Source organism: Crinia signifera, chromosome 1, assembly GCF_055691185.1.
Source record: "Crinia signifera chromosome 1, ASM5569118v1, whole genome shotgun sequence".
In the NCBI taxonomy this organism is placed as follows: Eukaryota; Metazoa; Chordata; class Amphibia; order Anura; family Myobatrachidae; genus Crinia; species Crinia signifera.
This window is the reverse complement of record NC_139217.1, coordinates 420,613,681-420,635,829: the sequence shown is the minus strand read 5'-3', so window position 1 is coordinate 420,635,829 and position 22,149 is coordinate 420,613,681. Positions and strand designations below refer to the sequence as shown.

General features: G+C 44.5%; 1 protein-coding gene across 1 annotated transcript; it reads left to right on the top strand.

The window, feature by feature from the left end:
* Positions 1 to 3,939: 3,939 nt before the first annotated feature.
* On the top strand, positions 3,940 to 17,380 carry ZCCHC9 (zinc finger CCHC-type containing 9). The gene is made up of 5 exons (XM_083151854.1): positions 3,940 to 4,266; positions 5,699 to 5,849; positions 12,277 to 12,369; positions 15,459 to 15,527; positions 16,995 to 17,380. Exons 1-5 carry the CDS (start codon positions 4,003 to 4,005, stop codon positions 17,108 to 17,110), a joined length of 693 nt encoding a protein of 230 aa, XP_083007980.1. The 5' UTR covers positions 3,940 to 4,002; the 3' UTR covers positions 17,111 to 17,380.
* Positions 17,381 to 22,149: the final 4,769 nt, after the last annotated feature.

Sequence of the window (22,149 nt, the reverse complement as noted above, 5' to 3'; positions counted from 1 at the left end):
GGGTGCCGCGAATTGCGGGAGGGGGGGTCGCGGGGGTGGGTGCCGTGAATCGCGGGAGGGGGGGTTACGGGGCGGGGGTTGCGGCGAATCATGGGAGGGGGGGTCGCGGGGGTGTGCCGTGAATCACGGGAGGGGGGGTCACGGGGTGGGGTGCCGAGAATCGCGGGGGAGGTGTGTGTGTGTGTGTGCCGTGAATCGCGGGAGTGGGGGTTGGGGGGTGGGGGGGTGTGACGCAAATCGCCACAAGAAAAAATCAACACAGAAAGGTCAACACATGTAAATGTTGACATAAGTGTGGCACTTCATTGGTGTCCATGTCGACACATGAGAATGAATATGAAAATATTCAAAAAAATGAAAAAAAAAACTTCAAAAACTCATGTCAACCTTTTTCATTGTCGACCATAGCCATGTCAGTGTTTTCCATGTGCAATTTAATTCTGGAGCTGCCGCGAATCACGGGGGGTGCCGCGAATTGCGGGAGTGGGGGGTCGCGGGGTTGGGTGCCGCGAATCGCGGGAGGGCGGGGTTCACAGGGGTTCCGGTGGGGGGTTGCCGCGAATTGCGGGAGGTGGGGGGTCACGGGGGTGCCACGAATCGCGGGGGGGGGGGGTTGCGGGGGGGTGTGACGCGAATCGCCACAAGAAAAAATCAACACAGAAAGGTCAACACATGTAAATGTTGACATAAGTGTGCCACTTCATTGGTGTCCATGTTGACACATGACAATGAATATGAAAACATTCAAAAAATGAAATAAATCTTCAAAAACTCATGTCAACCTTTTTCATTGTCGACCATAGCCGTGCCAGTGTTTTGCATGTGCCATTTAATCCTGGGGCTGCCGCGAATCGCGGGGGGTGCCGCGATTTGCGGGAGGGGGGGGTTGCGGGTGCCGCGAATCGCGGGAGAGCGGGGTTCATGGGGGTTCCGGTGGGGGGTTGCCGCGAATTGCGGGGGGGTCGCAGGGGGGTGCCGCGAATCGCCGGAGGGGGGGGGTTGCGGGGGGTGTGACGCGAATCGCCACAAGAAAAAAATCAACACAGAAAGGTCAACACATGTAAATGTTGACATAAGTGTGGCACTTCATTGGTGTCCATGTCGACACATGAGAATGAATATGAAAATATTCAAAAAATGACAAAAAAACTTCAAAAACTCATGTCAACCTTTTTCATTGTCGACCATAGCCATGTCAGTGTTTTCCATGTGCAATTTAATTCTGGAGCTGCCGCGAATCACGGGGGGTGCCGCGAATTGCGGGAGTGGGGGGTCGCGGGGTTGGGTGCCGCGAATCGCGGGAGGGCGGGGTTCACAGGGGTTCCGGTGGGGGGTTGCCGCGAATTGCGGGAGGTGGGGGGTCACGGGGGTGCCACGAATCGCAGGAGGGGGGGTTGCGGGGGGGTGTGACGCGAATCGCCACAAGAAAAAATCAACACAGAAAGGTCAACACATGTAAATGTTGACATAAGTGTGCCACTTCATTGGTGTCCATGTCGACACATGACAATGAATATGAAAAAATTAAAAAAATTAAAAATAAATCTTCAAAAACTCAAGTCAACCTTTTTCATTGTCGACCATAGCCATGTCAGTGTTTTGCATGTGCCATTTAATCCTGGGGCTGCTGCGAATTGCGGGGGGGGGGCGCGAATCGCGGGAGGGGGGTCGCAGGGGGGGTGCCGCCAATCGTGCAAGGGGGGGTCGCTGGGGGGTTCTTTTTGCCGCGAATCGCGGGAGGGAGGTCGCGGGGGGGGTGTTTTTTCCGCGAATCGGGGGGGGGGGTCACGGGGGAGGGTTTGCCGCGATTCGCGGGAGGGGGGGGGGGTCGCGGGGTGGTGGTTATGCCCCGAATTGCGGGAGTGGTCGTGGGGGGGTTCTTTTTGCAGCGAATCGCGGGAGGGGGGGTCGCGAGGGAGCGGGTGTTTTTGCCGCGAATCGCGGGAGGGGGGGTGCACGGGGGGGGGGAGGTTTTGCCGCAAATCGCGGGAGGGGGGCGCTCACCTGGTGGCTGTGTGGAGTAGCAGTGCTGGGCAACATGGGAAGGCAGTGGGTGTCTGGCACTGTCTGTGGGCTCACTGGGCTGGTTCTCTGTCACATACCTCCCAACATGACCCTCTCCAGGAGGGACACAATGCTCTGTTTCTAGACTTCCCCTTAATGTATGATTGCCATCACCTGTTTTAAACAGGTTAATTTCTCAGAAAGGTGTTCAGCACAGATGAAGGCAATCACACATTAAGAGGAAAGTCCAGGAACAGAGCGTTATAGACACAGACACCCACTTTGAGTGACAGATGTAGCCAAATATATAGGAGATATATGTACAGGCTGGGAGTGCAAAGGTCTTGTATCACTTCTACCCACCTCCACACTGGGCCTCATTTACTACAGTTAACCTACTGTATACTTCTATAAACTCACTTTGAAATCTCTCATTATTCTACCAGCTTTTCTATATAAACCAAGTCTATGTATTAGTGACTATATTTGCATTGTAACACCTCCACCTAGTGGTGGAAAGAGTACATTACTTGTATTTGTGTCACAGAGCCTGGTTATTTCACTGGGTGCCGGCTCCACGACAGTCGGGATCCAACGTTCATTACTCCGACGTCGGAATCCCGACTGCTCCCTCGTGGGGGTCCACGACCCCCATAGAGGGAGAATAGAATAGGTGGCCGAGTGTGGCGAGCGCAGCGAGCCCGCAAGGGGCTTCATTGCGCTCCCCACGCTGCGCAGTCGGGATTCCGATGTCTGAGTAATGACTGTCGGAATCCTGACTGTCGGTGAACTCCAGCCCTTGAGAGCTTCAGTGGCGTAACTACAGTGGGTGCAGGGGATGCAACTGCTATGGGGCCCCATGGACAACTGGCATTACCCTGCACCCTTTTTTTTTTTAGGTGTTTTAAAAAAATTTAAATACTGCAGTGTGGGCAGTGGCTATGCCACTGTCCCATGCCCCCTTCAGCGGTGGTAGTAGCAGGAGACTGACACTGCTGACTGAAGCACACAGGAGACCTGGCGCTGCTGACTACAGGGGACAGGAGCCCCTGCAACTGTTCACATTTTCCAGACAACCTAGCTGCTGCACAGGTGCACTCATTACTCACAAACACAATGTAAAAGATCCACAGGTTGAGCTAATTACTTTACTTGTGATTCTGTGAGGAGATCTGGAAAACATTAACTGTTGGTATTAACCCCCAGCAATAGCTTCCGCAGACCCCGTGGCGCCCAATCTTACCTAGCGCCTCCAAGCCACCGTGGACCTATTGTTATGCCACTGTGTGGGGAGCTGGGTTGGTAAGAAAGGTGTTTCACCATAGGTGCTGGCAATCATACATTAACAGGGAAGTCCAGGAGCAGAGTATTTTCTCTCTGAAGGAGAGTGTCAGGTAGGCAACCCTGATGTAGCATGTGGGTTATACTATTCAGCCCGGATTCAGTATGAAATCCTGGCGGTCGGGATCCCGGCGTTCAAAATCCCGACGCCGGAATCCCGACCGACGAAATCCCGACAAGGGGGGGACGTGGATCGCTACGCTCAGCATGCTAATTTATTCTCCCTCCAGGGGTGTCGTGGACACCCACGGAGGGAGAAAGTGTCGGGATTTCAGCGGTCGGGATTCCGGCATCGGGATTCTGAACGCCGGGATCCCGACCGCCGGGATTTTAACTGCATCCCATTCAGCCCTTGTATACAATAATATCATATATCTGTGCCAGGTATTTTCTTGAGAATTATATTACTGAAATTATGCCCGCAAAACAACCCTAATCGTGTACAGTAGTGTCTAGAGCAGCTGTTGTGCGGTATATCAGCCCTGTCCCTGCCCTAAATAAAGCCCTAAAGAGAATTCAAGTTTTCTCTTGCCAGTAACAACAATGGAGCCCGCCGTCCTGTTCCCATACAGCCGCAACACGATGTACATCCGGCGGAGAAGTGACGTATATCCGTCAGCTTCCCAGTGCACGTTCTGTTTCTGAATCTTGATAAAAATGACTCGCTGGGCCCGGCCCGGACATAATACCAACACTCCGTCCCGTAACCGCAAAGTGTGCGACGCCACCCCATGGGAGGAGCAGCAGCCGAGGGGTGGCCAGGGCAGCCGGGACGGGGCACCCCGGGCCAAGAAGAGGAAAGTGGCCTATGAGAATCAGGATGTGAACGGGTTCCTGGCGCAGCAGGGGGAACAGGAATGGAAGGATCAGCGTAGCGAGGACAGGAGGCTGAAGAGGCAGGAAACTAAGAAGAGCAAGATGGTGAGGAAACCGCTAATGCTGGATACTCCCTCATAAGAAGAGGGGCTATGTATTGGGGTAACCCCACGTACCAGAAAGGAACCATGTATTGGGTGTAACCCTCCCCCCCCCCCCCCCCCTTACCAACATGGACCATCAATTGGGGGTAACACCATGCCCCACGGTGACTATGAATTGGGGGTAAACCTCATACCACTGTGGACCATGTATTGGGGTTACCCCCCCCCCCCCCCAGAGAACATAGAGTACCCCCCCCCCCCCCATAAATAGTAGGTACCATATATTGGTATACTTCCCCCTCCTCCAACATGGTCCATATATTGGGTTACCCCACTATACCAACAAGGACCATGTATTGGGGTAACCCCCCGTTCCACCATGGACCATGTATTAGGGCAACCCCGTACCACCAGAGAAGGGTGTGGTACAGGGATCCGACAGTTGGGATCCTGACAGTCATTAGCCCGATGTCGGGATCCCGACTGGCCGGACCCAGACAGCATGGTGAGCGCAACTAAGTCCCTTGCGGTCTTGCCACGCTGCGGGCATGGTGGCTCGCTAAGCGAGCCAGCTATTCTATTCTCCCTCTATGGGGGTCGTGGACCCCCACGAGGGAAAATAGCAGGTGGCCATCGGGAGCCCGGCTGTCAGTGTTTTGACAGTCGGGATCCCGATGTCGGGTAAATGCCTGTCGGGGTCCCAACTGTCGGGACCCCATCCGGCACCCCCAGAGAAAGTATTATCCCTCCATAAATAGGTACCATATATTGGTATACTAGCCCCTCCTCCAACATGGTCCATATATTGGGTTACCCTACTATAACAACAAGGACCATGTATGAGGGTATTTCTTCATACAATCCTTTAGACTGTAAGCTCTCACGGGCAGGACCCTCTTTCATTATTTGCTTTTCTTAGAATATATTTCTGCCACCCTGATTGTTGTCAGTGTCCTCTCCCCGATGCATCTGTATTTATTTACCATGTACTTGTCCTAAATTGCATTATACCGTCATTTTTTTTCCGCTCATCTATGTATTATCATTCGCTGTGGAAGCCTTGTGGCGCCATATAAACAAACAATGATAATAATACCAACAGTGGGTAGATATCAGGGGGCATTTCTCTATTGCAATAGAGATCATATATCAGAACAACCACCTTCTCCCACTGACAGGGTTCATATTGGGATGTATTAACCCCCCCCCCCCTCCCCACATCATGGATCCTAATATTAGATACTGCACAGCTAATGCAGTATGTGTAAAATTGTCCCCAGCCTATATATGGTGATTAAATACAGAAGTGTTCTCATCAACTTTTATTTAGTATACTAGGACACCCAATCTCCTTTTAGGATATCACTATGAAAGTCTGGGGTTGGAGAGGAAATACTCACGTTAATGAGCGCTCTACCTCTCCTGTGTTACAGATCTGTTTCCACTGTCGGAAGCCTGGCCATGGCATGTCTGACTGTACAGAAGCGCTGAGATGTCAGGAGATGGGAACAGGAATCTGTTTCCGCTGTGGATCAACAGAGCACGAGATCAATAAATGCAGAGCCAAAGTGGATCCAGCACTCGGTACATGTGAGAGCGAATTGCTAAAAATGGGTTATTTTGGATAAGCGATGACTTAAAAGCCCCATACACACTAGACCAGTGGTCAGAGAACTCGGTCCTCATTACCCCACACAGTGCATGTTTTGCAGGTAACCCAGCAGGTGCACAGGTGTACTAATTACTCAGACACATTTTATAAGGTCCGCAGGTGGAGTTAATTATTTCACTTGTGATTCTGTGAGGAGACCTGCAAAACATGCAAGAGCTGGAGCACGTGAAACAGCACTTGGCTATTTTTTCAAACTCCTGTTTTGACCAGGTGGCAAAAAGCCAGACAAACTTGGTCCAGCTTTTCGCCGGACAGCCGTGCCTTTCACATGCATCAGTCTTTAGCCGGATTTAAAGGTATGCTTATAAAAAAATTTCAAAAATATATATACCGGTAAATATTTATAAAACTATATCTACATCTATTTCTGCCATTCTTGCCTTTTCTGGGGGCTGGGTTTCAATGTGATATCAAGTTTGAGGCAGAGGAGAGCTGCAGTAGCATACCAAAAACCGATGTGTTTGAAAGACCCCATCTGCCTTTGGTGGAAACGGCGAGTGCAGGGGGGTCAGTTGAAAACCGACCTTGCGAGTTGTGGCGGCGAGCTATCGGCAGTGCTCTTCATCACAACTTGCTAAAGAGCATTGAATATACCCACATGAATAAGATTTCAAAGAACAGTAAAAATGTGGTGTTTATTTGTAGTAATCGTCTGTCTCCATGGATATTTTATTGTCATTGGTGGTGATACGGCCTTGTATTACCAGCAGATGGGCGCCATCCCCCCCCCCCCCCCCCTAGCAATGACAACTGTCATCTCTGTCCATACCTGCTGGGCAAAATCGCCCAGTGTGTGTGGACTTTTACTCTGGATCAGTAGTTTAAAAACCAGTATAATTACAAATATAAAAGTAAAAAACTGTATGATAGTGGATCTCAGTCACTATCAGTCCCGAGCCTCTTTGGTTGGACATTTCTGTTGAAGTCTTTGTCATCTAGAAAAACACCAGCGAAACACTGGCATCACCCACACAGACAACAGGGGATGAATAGATAAATGAATTCAACTGTGACCCTATATCACTTACAGAAAAAGATGCACAGGCAGTAGGTTTCCTGGAAGAACTACTGCCCAGAGGTTAAAGTCATATGTCAAAACACAAGGATAAAAGAAATATGAAGGACAACCTGTCAGTGGAAGAAAAAGAACCATTAAGACCTCATCCCATTTGCGGATTTCTTTAAAAAAATCAAAAAAATCCTCAGATACTGGGAGGGAATGTCGTACAGTGGTTAAAGGAACTATATTTTCTATGGAAGCAATGAGACAACTATGTGATACAGCCTGTTATGTTTACCCCTACAGATGATTACAACAGGATTATAGATGATGTCCCGAAGGAAGGCACACTTACGAAAAATTGACATACCTTTTTTGAAGGTTAGAAACCCTAAAACACCTACCTCTTTATATGCTCCCTAGGGTGCACAAAACCTCAAGCAGAATTTAGCATTGGCGAACTGTCAGAACAGGCTAGCCTATTTCTCTACCGAAATTTGAGTCCTCCCGTACATGCTTCAAAATTCTATATACAGCCCACTAGAAATGCCCCTTGGAAAATCCATGAGTTACAACTTGAGAAAAATCAATATCTGATCACTCTACATGTGGATTCTTACACGAGTATCAACCATAAGTAAGGCATGAGAGCTGACAGATACTTCTTAAAGACAGAAGGCATGGATGACTTCAATGAATTCCTCCTCAAACTACTGGAGTTTTTATTACATAGATCTGTTATCAACTGTAAAACCATTCCTGTCGAACAGAGATGGTTGTGGCATGCGTGCTCACCTACACCAGACTATGGATGGATATTTGGTGTAGCACCTAAAAAATTTTCATCAGGTGGATCTGAGACTCAGCCCCACATCTGATCTCAGGGAGCGCAGATTTGCCCTTTTTTTCTTCAGATCGGTCTACCAGAGCCATCTGAATCTGAACAAAACAGGCCAAATCTGACGAGTGGATCGAGTGCCTTTACCCTAACCTCTCTCCTAACCGCTTATCCTGCAGCCTTACCCTAACCTATCCCATAAACTCCCATCCTGCAGCCTTACCCTAGCCTCTAACCTAATTTCCTAACATCTTGTGAGATTGCTTAGAAAACGCCCCATATATCACGCTATGTGTGTAGGCCTATAACAAACAAGCATGGTAGATAAATAACTCTAAAATTGTATTATGATAACCTATCAGGCAAAAATACCGAAACAGTAAACGGAACATTCCCCTTATGACTTTATATAAACTACTTGTTTTTCCAAATTACCTATAGATAAAGGTTATTTATTTACATAGTTCTCCACACGATATTAATTACGTTTCTTGTAGCAAATTTCTGTGGTGCTTATATGATGCAATACGACAAACTGTATAGAAGAGACAGAGATGATTGCTGGTACTTTTGAGGATTAATTTTCAAATAGCCTAAAACTCTGGAGAACACCCCTCTGACCCATACAACTGCTCTGGGTCCCCGTGACTACCTGGTACGCTGCCACCATAATCCGGGTTACCATGGTAACCACACACTAGTGCAGGTTTATTAGGCAGGGTAACACACACACATACACCTCATAAAGAACCATAAGCGGATGTTAAAGGAGAGCAATTTTATATTATATGCACTTAGGGATATATATTAAGTATTGTGAGAACTACAGTTTATAGAAACCTGCTGAATAATACAACTATAACAATAATACAACTATAACAATATATCAAATGTCACTATGACTAATGTGCACAATAACACAAGACACTGACACTTTAACAAATAAACTCATCTGATTGTTGCATTGTGATCAGAGGATGATCTATGTCCATCATTTCAACACATTGCAACTACTGTGAAAAAAAATATATGATAAATTAATTTTGGGAAACCTGGTTGCCTGAGCATAGAAAAATCTTGGTTTCCACAGCTGCCACATATTTGCCCTCACTATAAACCGTTCCATGAAGAGACAGAGGCAAAACGTTGCAATTGTCCACCAACAGGTCTCTCTCTCGGACAATTATTCTCAGTCTTGAGTGTCTGCCACACAAGTCGTTGGAGAATACAGTAAATATTTGGAATAGTTTTTTCTGACTACAGAAATATTGTCTACACTTTTAGATTCACCACAGAAATCATTGGTATCCGACCAGTGACCCTAAGTGAGTGGTAGGGAAATTTGAGGGAAACACAATAAAAAGAAAGAATTGTAGATTATCTCACATCCAGCCATTCACAGAATCCCAAACAGCATGGATTACTTGGGGGAATCATGTCAAACAAAACTTGTTGACACATTTTTGACTGGGTGACAAAAGTAATAGATAAAGGGTGGGGGAAGGGGCGTAGATATAGCATATCTAGACTATAGTCAGGCTTTTGGAACTGTCCCACATCGCAGACAGCATAGGATTGGATTATAGGCTGGTTGTATGGATAATATCTTGGTTGCAGGATAGAAAACAGAATTGTAGTGAGTTAGTGCATTCACATGATGCTAATGTCGAGTACCCCAGGGATCTGTACTTGGACCAGTGCTTTTTAATATCTTTATTGCTAACATTGCAACCGGTATTAAAGGGAAAGTAATCAAATTGTTGATCTACAGATGAAGCAGCCATCATCTTTGCAGGGGCTGGCGGTGGATTCGCCACGCACCAGCCCCTGCCAGCCTTACAACCCCCACCTCCCTGCTCCCCCCTAACTTTACCCGTCCGGTTCCCATCCCCCCTCCAACTGGGACGTGGGTCTCAGTCAGATGTAGCGCCGCTCGCCAAAATGCTAAATCATGCACTTGGGTCTCAAAAATCCAAGTGATAAATATAGCATTAATGGCACTATACTTGAAACTACTGAGTAAAAGAGGGATCTAGGAGTCACACTTGCAATGGACTTAAAGGCAGGTAGGCAATGTAACAAAGCAATGAAGAAAGCAAGTCAGATGCTTGGTTGCATTGGGAGAGGAATTAGCAACAGAAAGAAAGAAGTAATAATGCCACTGTATAGGTCATTGGTACAACCTCATCTAGAATATATCTGGTGGCCATATCTCCAAAATTATATAAATACTCTAGACATGTACAAAGAAGGGTGACTAAAATGGCACATGGCTGACATCAAGAAACCTACACAGAAAGACTAAATAATCTCAATCTGCGTAGTTTGGAAGAGAAATGGGAAATCCGTAACATGATAGAAACTTTCACATATATAAAAGGTTTTAACAAGGTCCAGAAGGGAAACCTTATTCAATTGAAGGGAAGTATAAGAACATGAGGACATGCACTGACACTGGGGGGAGAGAGGCTCAGGGGAAATCTGATGAAAAATTACTTCACAGAAAGAGAAGTGGACAAGTGGAATAGCCTACCATCAGAGGTAGTAGAGCAAAGAAAGGTTTTAAGGAAACAATATGGTTAAAAAAGGGGCAGACTAGATGGGACAAATGGTTGTTATCCGTCGTCATATTCTGCTTTTCTATAGTACATTGTTTCTATATATTCCCAGTGGGATGCGGTCATTTGGTCTACAGCATGATGGTCGACATGGGGAAAGGTCGTTAGTTCGACAGTGTCTAGGTTGACAGTCAAAAAGTCGACATGGGGTCTTTCACCATTTTTTGAGCCGACATGTGCCGACGGGCGGTATTTCATGCCCTACCATCTACTAGGGCGTGGCGGGAGAATAGTGTGCCGAGTGCAGCAAGAGATGCGAGGGGATGCGGTGCACTTCAAACTGTGTCCATGTCGACGGTGTTAACATTCAGGTCAAAAGAACATGTCAACCTTTTCACTGTCGACCTAGACATTGTCGAACTAAAGACCTGTCAACCTTTTCCCATGTCGACCTAATCACTGTTGACTATCATGCTGTAGACCAGGGGTGTCCAAACTTTTTGCGACGAGGGCCAGATTTGGTGAAGTGTAAATGTGTGGGGGCCGACCATTCTGCCTAACATTCTTTGAATCATTAATCGCATCAGAATGGTCCCCCACTCTGCCCCCATTCAATCTATGTCCCCCAGCCTGCCCCTTCACTGTAATTCCACCAGCCTGCCCCCATTCACTGTACGTTCCCCACTCTACACCCATTCACTCTGTCCCCCAGCCTGTCCCCCTTCTCTTAATGTCCATCAGTGCCTCCATTCATTGTATGTCCCCAAGCCTGACCCTCCTTCACTGTATGTCTCCCATTCACTGTATATCCCCCAGCCTGCCCCTGCTCCCCCTTCTCTGAATGGCCATCACTGCCTCCATTCACTGTATGTCCCCCATCCTGACCCTCCTTCACTGTATGTCCCCCACTCTGCCCCCTCCCTTCTCTGTATGTTTCTCAGCCCCTTGTGTGAGCCAGAGGAAGGAGAGGCAAAGCAGACATGGCAAGGACAGGAGATGCTTGGGCTCCCGCTGCTGCCCTCCTCCACTCTGCATGTTACAGGAGCAAGCTTCCCCCTTGCTGCCCCAAACACTGCTGTCACTGTGATTGTGGAGTAGGGTGATATACGATTGCAGGGGTAGGGCGCCAAACACATCTGACTGTGGCGGCCGGCACCTCCTCACTGCAGCAGACAGCACGGTAAAGGTGCGCTCGCCGGGGCCCCACCTTTAGTGTGCTGTGCTTCCCACATCTGATGCTCTGCCCGCTTCCAGCTGGAGGCTGTGGGCCGCTTGAAATAACATCATGGGCCGCATTTGGCCCCCGGGCCTGACTTTGGACATGCCTGCTGTAGATCAAATGATCCCAACCCATTCCCAGGCTATCCTGTATCATTTGAGTATATAATTAAGGTATAACAGAAAAAAAATCCCTAAAATACTATGTGGGTTTATGTATCTTTTATGTTGATTGATTTGTCCTTCAATATTACATTATTGCTTAAGGCTATGTTATGTTGAACAATGAATAGTTATCCTTATTTTTAGCTTACTTAGAATTAAAAATGATGTTTTAAGTGATAAGAGCACCACCCAATGGATGAGAATACTTTTTCTTCCATTTCTGCCTCCCATATATATTGCAGGAACTGCCAGTTGGATCAGTCTGCAAGGTAAGAAGGGATGCCTTATGCACGTTTCCACTGGTTCGAAAATCCCTGGTTATTGCACATGAATGCGCAACAGCATGGAATTTGTGTCAGTGGAAATGACTCCACCCGAGAGTACTTTCTTGAAACCTAGCGGTGTGAATGGCGCCAGTCTGGGACTAACCAGATCTGCACTGTGTTCCAAATCCTGGGTCAGACCAGCCTGCAGCAGCGATTAGATCAATCATAAACATTGTGACAGAATCTAGCAACGCTTATCCTTCTAGGAATAATAACTATGTTCTTCTGTTTCAGGAGAGTTTCCTTATGCAAAATGTTTCATATGTGGAGAGATGGGACACTTGTCACGGTCATGTCCAGACAATCCAAAGGGGTTATATGCAGAAGGTATGTACCAGAGACCAATATGGTGAGGTAGTCAAGTCAAATGGTAAAAGCGAGGCAGCTTTTAGACCACCATTACACGTTTTGTTGTCTATAAGGTCCTTTCTTTGCTTTTTATTATTATTATTATTAACCTTTATATGGCAAGAGATCCGCAGCGCCCAATTACAGAGTACATAAATGAATAAGCAAAACGGTGACTTACAGTTGAATACAGTAGAGGACAAGTACAGGGTACATACACATAGCTGCATCGGACACTAGTATAAGTATCAGCGTGGCAGAAAACCGCAGGATTTGGTGCCATCAAAGATGGTTTAAGTAAGAGAAGGAAAAGCACATGAGGGAGGAAGGCCCTGCTCGTTAGAGCTTGCATTCTAAATGGGAGGAGCAGATAAACTGGTGACACAGATAAGGTAGAAACAAGCAAGTAACAATGGGTTAGGATAACAGTTGGCTGGGCTTGATGATGAAATGGAGAACAAGATCCACTTCATAAATTTTATACAGTGATTGCAGATGGTGCAAAATGCTGCCCAAAATAGATATCTCCAAAAGGTGGCACCTACACCTTCAAAACAGAATAATCAAAATGGATGAAGGGAGAATACTTTTCAAAGGCGCATCATGAGAGGAAGCTTGTCCTTGAGGATTGGGCGACCAAAAGGATTCCAAAAGAAACCTTTATATGAACATACCACTTCTAGAATGTGTGAGTGGGGTACGCCTACTTTTGCTTCACTTGCTATACAAAGATATATTTGCAGTAGATTGCAGTATTCACCTACTTACCTCCGATCACGATTTACTACACATTGTCTAATATAGATCATACTTACACATTGGATTTTGTTTCTTCATTTTTACACTTTATATGGGGAGCACTATTCCTGCTGATCGAATCCCACACTTGAGATACCTTTGACTAAAGAAACCTTTACAAGCTTGAAAACATCTTAACACTAACAGTTTTGTTGTTTACACTTTTAATTTTGAGAAATCATTACTTCAGAGTATCAACTTATGAATCTTAAAAAAGAGAAAATTCCACACAAGGATGAGTTTCCTCTCATGAACTGTAGACTTATGCGCTTTCCAAAAGTATTCTCCTTCCTCCATTTTGTTGATGAAGAAATGGGTCTTGAGAGCCCGTTTGAAGTTTTGTAGAGCGGTGCAGAGTCTGAAACAATTTGCATTAGCTGGTTAACTGCCTTCCAATGACACCAGAATGGGTGGTGCTGGAGTGTTTACCAGTGTCTCTAAAGGTGGCGATACACTACTCCTATGTCTCGCAGCAGTTTTTGGCAACCAAACCCCCTTGAGATGGTCCCGGGTGGCAGGATCTCATGTGATTGCATGTTGTCCTTTCACATGTAATGTGCCGCATGCAACTCCGTTCCCCGCTGCCGTGAGGGCGTCTGAGTCGCATGCAGCTCTGATCTCAGGCACCGAATCTGACCTGATAGGATGTCTCGGCCTGATCCATTTGAATTGGGTGAAACCAAACTAGTGTATGGGGGCCTTACGGCGTAAGACAGTGATCAGGGAACAGGGGTAAATTACCCCAAATGGGGTAAAAATGAAATTCCTGGGGGTAATAGACAGTCGCGCTGCTGAGACACAGCTGGGCATGCATAGGAATCTATATGCATGCCTGGCTGTGTTTCGGCAGCATGACCATCCATAAACCCCAGGAATTTCATTTCATTGCATATAGAATCTAAATATAGGTTCTATGTGCATGCCCGGCTGTGTGTTACAGTACTGGAGTGTACAAGGACCTGACGCAGTGCATCAAGCCCTTGTATACAACACACTTCCCTGCGTGATGCCCCGGGCCCCGTCTCCTCCACTTCTGCAGTAGAGTCGACTAGTTGCGGTGCCATCAGTCTGTACTGCCGCTGCAGTGCCGAGCTTCTTTGTCTGATGGCTCCTGTCAAGGTATAGCCATCTCTAGTCTAGGGAAGAACATTGCACAGACTGTCACTATATCATCTGGTAATACTGACACTAATAGTTGCCTGGACTTCACATTATCAGTGGCTATACCACACATAGGCATACATGGTAATAATCATCATCATCATTTGTTGCCAGCCTGTGTACCGTACTAGCAGGATAGATCATCAATTTCTGGGGGTACAGTGTGTATTACAATTATGATTTCCTTACAAATCAATGGGGTAATGTCAGCGTATCTAAATATATTTTGGGGTAAAAGGTAAAAAGTTGCCTGACCCCTGGCATAAGAAATTATTATTGATGATATCAAAAGGTTGTCTTTTTTTTTGCTTTGTATTTTCAAAATGGTTCAAATACGACGAAATCTGATAAAAATTGTATGCATCATGTCTATAATAAATAGTAAATAAAATGTCTATCTGTATACGAAATGCTAATGTTACACTGCAATGTTCGATTTCTTCTGCATATACAGCAGCAGACATGCACTGAATATGCAGGTTGAGTATCCCTTATCGAAAATGCTGGGGACCAGAAGAATTTTGGATAATTTGACGATTATTCCGTATTTTACAATATTTTTATATTTGAATAAGGTATCTTGCATTTTTATGTTATATCAAACACATGAAATACACACAAATATTTTCTATTTGTGCATGAAACAAGGTTTTAAAACATGGAACAAAGTTTGTGTACAATCTCAGGCACTGAATTTGAATGCCAAACAATCATGTCATTGCACATATGTAGTGGCAGTTACATGTTTTTCCCCCAGTAGTGCCAGTTACAGATGTAGCCAGAAGGTTTTTAGCAAAAAATAAAAGTACATTTTGGAGACTATAATTTGGATAACGGATATTTGGATAAGGGATACTCAACCTGTATACGCATATCATTTGAATCGGCATGAACTGCTTGTGCGTCCGATTATCTCAGTTTTACATATAAGACACTTTTTAATGGACAAAGATGCCTGACTCTACAGAGTCATATGGAGCTCACGGCATAATGTGAAGTGTATCACATGTAGGAAAGGTGTATGCGAGTACATCTGAATAATAATTCAATATTTATCTCCATTTTGTGGCAGTATTGTGACCTTCTCTACATGTATCTGTTTCATTTAGGTGGAGGATGTCGCATATGTGGTTCTGTGGAACATTTCCAGAGAGATTGCCCTGAGCATAAATCATCAGGTGAGAGAGATATAAAATCCTAAAAGGACATACGGTATAAAGACATCTATTCCATTAGTCATCACGAAACTGGCCATTCATTTAAACAGATTCAGCCCATTGCCAACATTAGTAATATACAGCGCCTTGGGAGAAATCCTAGTATAAAGCACTTGTGAATAATAACAGAATGTGTATGTATAGACACACCAGAGTACAGCTACCGATTTTATCTATAAAAGACAAGTACAAAATATTTAGCACAGTGTAGACTAAATTCTGGTGTCGGTGGGGGTAAAATACGGTGCATCAACATTTTTGTAAATCTTGGTAATTTCCTGCAACATGATTGCATTATCAAAATAAGAAAGAAATCCAAAGACACATTGGCGTGCTATATTCCCATCGGAGGGTAGGTGCAGAGTTGCTCACAAGTTGGTTGTAATTACATCCCTGTTGTGTACTAAAGGCCTGAAAATCGCTATTTGTGATATTCCCAGATCTGCACATGCGCGCTCGTGGCTGCGTGCATGCACAAGCCATGAAACTAGTCGTAGGAGATCGTAGTTTCAGTGCTACCCGGGAGTTGACGATGCAACATTGCTGGGCACGATGCAGCATTTTGACAGAGCATACCGAATAATGGGGGAGGGGGCCTCGGTGGCTTTGTGACGTCGCAGCTGCTGCAACCCGAAACATGGCCAGGGTGCAGCTGATCACATGATATAGCTACGCTGTGGAGCATTTTAGTGATGTATCATGGGACGGGAACACCACTAGTTGCAGTATTGCAACAAACCCTGAATTGGGCCACAAATGCGTATATTTGGCTGTAGGCAAGGTGGTACGTGTCTCTGCGGTTGGACTTGCCCTCTTTGTGCTTTTTATAGCAGTCCTCATTGGCTTTAACCAATGGTGTAAACGATCTGTGTGAAAATAGGCATAACCCTGCACATTCCATTATTCCATCTACACACGTGCGCTAATCTTTCTGTACACCCGAACGCCGCTACCACTCAGCTACATCACGTCAACTGTAAGTGGGGAACTCTTGGTTTTTTTAGTATTCTAGCTTGTCTTACTATCTGCATTTAAGCTATATAAACAAAAAAGGTTAAATACATTAAAATATATATATGTCAGTCTGTGGGTCCTCCACTGTAGAAGGGTATCAATAACTTGCCCAAGTGCCCATTACTTGGAGAACGTGTCTCCTATTATAACCATACAATGAAGAAAAGTCACTCCGGCTCTTGTAAAGGTGATGAAATATTTTGTGTGGTCTACAGCCGTTTCAGGTATACACCTGTGTGTCCTGATGACGGGTGTATAACTGAAACGGCTGTAGACCGCACATAGCATTCAATCACCTTTACAAGACTATATATATGTGCTATATAAGAAACTGTAACTATATATTTATTTTAATGATATTCATTTGTTTTATGGCAATGAATATGTATCTAATCACTGTTTCTGACACCACAGCCCAAATGACGGTTGGCAGATGGTCAACCGGGATGAGTGCAGATCACGAAGATGTTCCTGTGACAAAAAAAGTGCAGAAATTACCAACCAAAACAGCCAAAATTGTCACATTCTGACCACGTCTGTTCTGGGAAACGTGGATCCTGGTTGCGTTGTAACAGAGCTGATTATTAGGAAAGTATGACACATTTATAGCTGAAGACTCTTCATGGGATTTATCCGAAATATCAAACAAACCTTTTAATTGACTTCATTACTATATACAGAAAGGTTTCTGTTGTGTAAGGTCACAACAGTCAGCGATAGAACCTTTACATATGTATTGTACAATATTTGTATAGCTTGAAAAATTCTGCTGCAGCATAAATAAATTTATAAAAACTGTCCGTTCCAGAAATGATTCCTGTGTAACGAGATTGGACTTGGTTTTACAATATACTTGGAGAACAACCAAACCTGGCGGTAGGTTCTGGGTATACAGATAATCATGGATTTCCATAAAGCTTAACCTGCAGCTTGGACACTGTTTAACTGGCAGCCTCAAACAATATTCAGCTGTGTGGATAGGCAGGATTACTGCCAGAATACAAGACGTCCCAATGGTGGCACGGGATGCTAACATCATACACAGACAGTGCGCATGTTCCGAACTCCTTCTCCCTCTTGGTAATAATTATAATTTTGATAATTATGCGTTGACCATAAATCAGTTGTCTTCTATCACTGGTGATATAGAACTATTTTTGTTTTCAAAGGGAGGCTGGCTACATCTGTCAGGGGGGTGATCGTAGTAAGGTCTACTAAAACAATATCCATGCTTCTACTTTTGAACAATGGTTTATAAATGATTGTCGAAGTACAACAACCTGCTAACCCCTTCACTGCCAAGACTTACTTGGACTAGTACTAAGCACTACATGAGTTCATATGGAGGAGGCATCTTACCACAAAGTCCCTTAAAGGTTATGTCTGGGTGAGCTGGGTTCATATGGGCTATGTGTACTATTTCCCCCATCCTGGCACCGACGCGCTTGGGGGTAGTAATGTATTTCAATACTCTCTTAGACGTTATTAACTGGTGATTAGACAGAACTTCCTATGCTAAAGAAAGTGTTAATAGAGGAGTGGGTCTAATTCCAAGATTGCCCACATCCTGGCATCTATAAACAGGGGTCTTCTCATTTGATGTATTTTTTTTTTCAGCTTCTACATAAAAGGCCTTCCTATTATCACACCACATGATTAATAAAAGTAAATCCCTTCCACTAAACAGAATAATAGAAGTTATTTTGTACAGTTAATTCCAAATTGTTACTGAGTAGGAAGTGTTGTACCAGCACTCACCTGCTATACACCTAGCTGGGCTCTACTGCAAGTTGGCGATGTTTCTCCTCTGGGTGCTTTCCTGGTGATCCGGTGCTGTCTCTCTGATGATTCTGGGGAGTAGGGTCTGCAGCAGTGATGCTGAGATCGCGCATGCACCAGAAGATTAACTGCTGCTGCCCCTTCCTTCTAAGACCGCTGGTTTTGGGGCTTGTGAGCTGACATCTTGCAATGCTCAGTCCCGGTCTTTACTGTCGGGTGTGACCAATAGATTACCTGGAAACACTGTGCTAATTTGTGCTAGGGCACCAGGGCTGTATTTATACTCTTTATTTATACTTTTTTTTTTTTTATATTCAATAAACAAAACAAACAACAACCAAAAAAAAGTGGAGGAAGAAATTCACACTCTTATATATCAGTGACCGTATTCCTGCTTTAACACCTAAAATATCATTATAAGAGCAAAAGAATATTACAGGGAGGTATACCCTCCAAAATGCTTATATTTTCTATCAGTCATAGCAAGCCCACCATCAAATACATCAATTAATACATGAGGCCAGCTCCCTCCATCTTCCAGAGCATCAAGCACTCCTGTGCCAAATAGGAAGAAAGAGAGAGAAAAAAAAAAAAGGGGGGGGGGGGGGAGAGAGAAGAGGCCGGGAATAGGTGTCAAATTTAAAAAGGATAATCTGATAGACTAAATCAACATGTCTGAACACCCAGATGGTATAGGTCTGCCTAAGGTCAGTGCATTATATAGGAACCAAGCATTCCATGTGGAGAGGAATTTATGGGAGATGCCTCGTAAGTAACCAGGGCTGTATTTAAATCATACAATGACAGATGTGAATCTACAAAAAAAGAAAATGTAATATACTGCATACAAGATAAATCCAATATGTAAATGAGCCTTTACTGGTCGATACAATTTAGATCTGCTGGTTAGTCTCTTGATTTGATATAAATATCCTCTATCCAGCAATGATGTTAAGGCTTAGAAGTTTTCCAAAGTGACATTACCAGGCATGATTAGCTGACAGGGCACTTGTCATCTGAGATGAAGTGTCCCTCCTAACGAAAGTCAGGATCTGGCAGCTCAATGATTTACCTATGATTACCAATGATTTACCTTTGGTGCTCGGACGTGACACCCACAATTGTACGTAAGAAAGTTTAATTTATATAGCGCACTTTCTCCAACAGGACTCCAGGCGCTTTACAGACATAAAAAACAACAACAACAATACAGAGGATGTTTGTAGTACAGTAACAGACCTAAGAAACCCTTGACCATACTGTGAGCATAATGCAGGGTAGGTAGGTGCAGCATTTTGTATAATAACTTCCATGAGTTGTGTACGTCACCCAGACAAGGTACCAGTGGCGGCAGCCAATTTAGGCACTCTGTGCAGGACTATCCTGGGTGGAATAGATTACACCTAAAAGAAATTACCCAAAATGGGTGATTTCAGGGTATACTCAGGTCAATGTATTTTGCATCCCATCCACAGGTGCACCAGATGAGGCAGCCATGGCGGGCGCACTACGAAGGTTACAATGGGGATTCTGAAGGTGGATGCAGCGATGTCTGCCTGGAAAATTGTGTATAAGTGGACACCATGTCTCTCACCAATGTCGCCGTTGACTCCCGCTCTGTCTGATAAGGCAGAGATCCCACACACGGCTGTAGTCTATGATGCAATCTCTGTGGAGGCCAATGGTGTCCAGTAGAAAGGGCTGCTGTAGGTACTAGAGAAAAGAAATGGGGTGTACCAGCGCTGGCTGTTAAATAATGAATTTGTAGACAATCTATATGATGTTTTAATACACAATAAAATATAAAAAGTAAATTTTTATATTCCATAAATACACATGAATTCATATAAAATATAAAACCAATTTATAGAGCATATTACCTCTAGAGATGGTTTTTATTGGTGGATTGAGGTAGATCTCCTTTAGATGTATAGCGACAGATGGGTAACCAGGTAGCCAGCAATTCCGATGGGTTTTTGTGTGGAAGGTAAATTAGGATGGTAATGTCCACAGACCCAGTCCATGTGTTGTTGAGGTAAACCTGGATGAGTTCTTATGTAGTTACCTCGGGACGGCCTCCGGATACATTTGTAATTAGAGCATGGGTCAAAGTCCCAGTATTAAAGCAGTTTTTGTGTAAGGTAGTATATCCACGTGGATTAAGTCACAAGGGTAGTGGCAAAAATGCTCAGATAAGTCACTCAAAGGCTCAACGCACGGCCCTGATGGCTTAACAAACGAATATTACAAATTATTAGCCCCAAAAATAGTAAGCTCATTAACGACAATGTTTAATTCATTCTTAAAAGGTGCCCCCCTACCCCAATACTTTAACGCAGCCATCATAAAAATCTTACTAAAACCAGGAAGAGACCCAACACAACCAGCCTCTTATAGGCCAATCTCCCTGTTAAACACAGACTACAAAATATATACAAAAATCCTAGCAGACCGCCTAAAATTGCTATTACCAGCCATAATCCATGTAGATCAAACGGGGTTCATTTGGGGCAGGCACTCGACAGTCAATGTGAGAAAGGTGCTGACCGCAATGCAATGGTTACAAACTAATAAGACAACTGGCCCACAGGCCCTACTCTCCCTAGACGCTGAAAAAGCGTTCGATCTAGTGACCTGGGACCACCTTTATAAAACATTAAACCGCTTTGGAATTCCGACGGAATATATTACAGCAATCAAGGCGTTGTATTGCAACGCATCATCCCAAATATTAGCCAATAGTTACCTTTCCCAATACTGAGGGGAACCCGACAAGGATGCCCCCTCTCACCATTGCTTTTTGCAATGTCTATTGAACCATTAGCCATCAAACTAAGGGCCGCTACAGATTATAAAGGGATTTTGATACGACATACAGAACTAAAATTAAGCCTATTCGCAGACGACCTATTGTTATTTCTGTCCGACCCAAGTAAGTCCATCCCAGTGATAATGCAAATAATTGACACATACAGCAGGTTCACAGGATTTAAAGTGAATTACGATAAGTCACAATTACGCCCATTAAATGGCCAAATAACAACATTCATAACTGACCCTTTATTTGAAAAATTCAAGATTTGTCAAACCTCGCTAAAATACCTAGGAGTCCAGATCCCATTTTACTATAACACACTATATAATATAAACATACGCCCCATCCTTAACAAAATCTCAAACTTACTAAATAATTGACAGTCATTACCGCTATCTTTACTAGGCAGGATAACCGTAATAAAAAGCATTGTATTTCCAAAGCTATCGTATATACTTCAGATGCTACCTCTGAAGCTGACCAGGAAAGACATCTTAAAATGCCATTCAATTTTCAGGAAATTTATCTGGCCAGGAAAGAGGCCTAGAATTTCCCTACCAAGATTATGTTTACCTAAAGCAGAAGGAGGATTTGGGCTCCCTAACATACAATATTTCACCCAAGCTGCACATTTCAGGTATATAACAGATTGGCTTACTAATAGATCAACGTATACCAACCTTGCATTGGAGGAAAGCATATTCTTCCCTTTCTCTCCAGCAGCTCTGCTCCACGCTCCGAAATCATCCATTCCACCACACATATTTGAGTCTATTCTCTTCAAAAACACTTACATATCATGGTTAGCTTTAAATAAGAGACTAGGACGTAGATATGATAGCTCGCCTTTTATTACACTCTGGGGGAACCCCTGTTTTAAACCAGGATTGGAGAATGCCAATTATGTAGGATGGAAATTAAAAGGTATATCGGCAGTGAAAGATGTATTTGACCCGGGTGGAACCGTAATGCCAT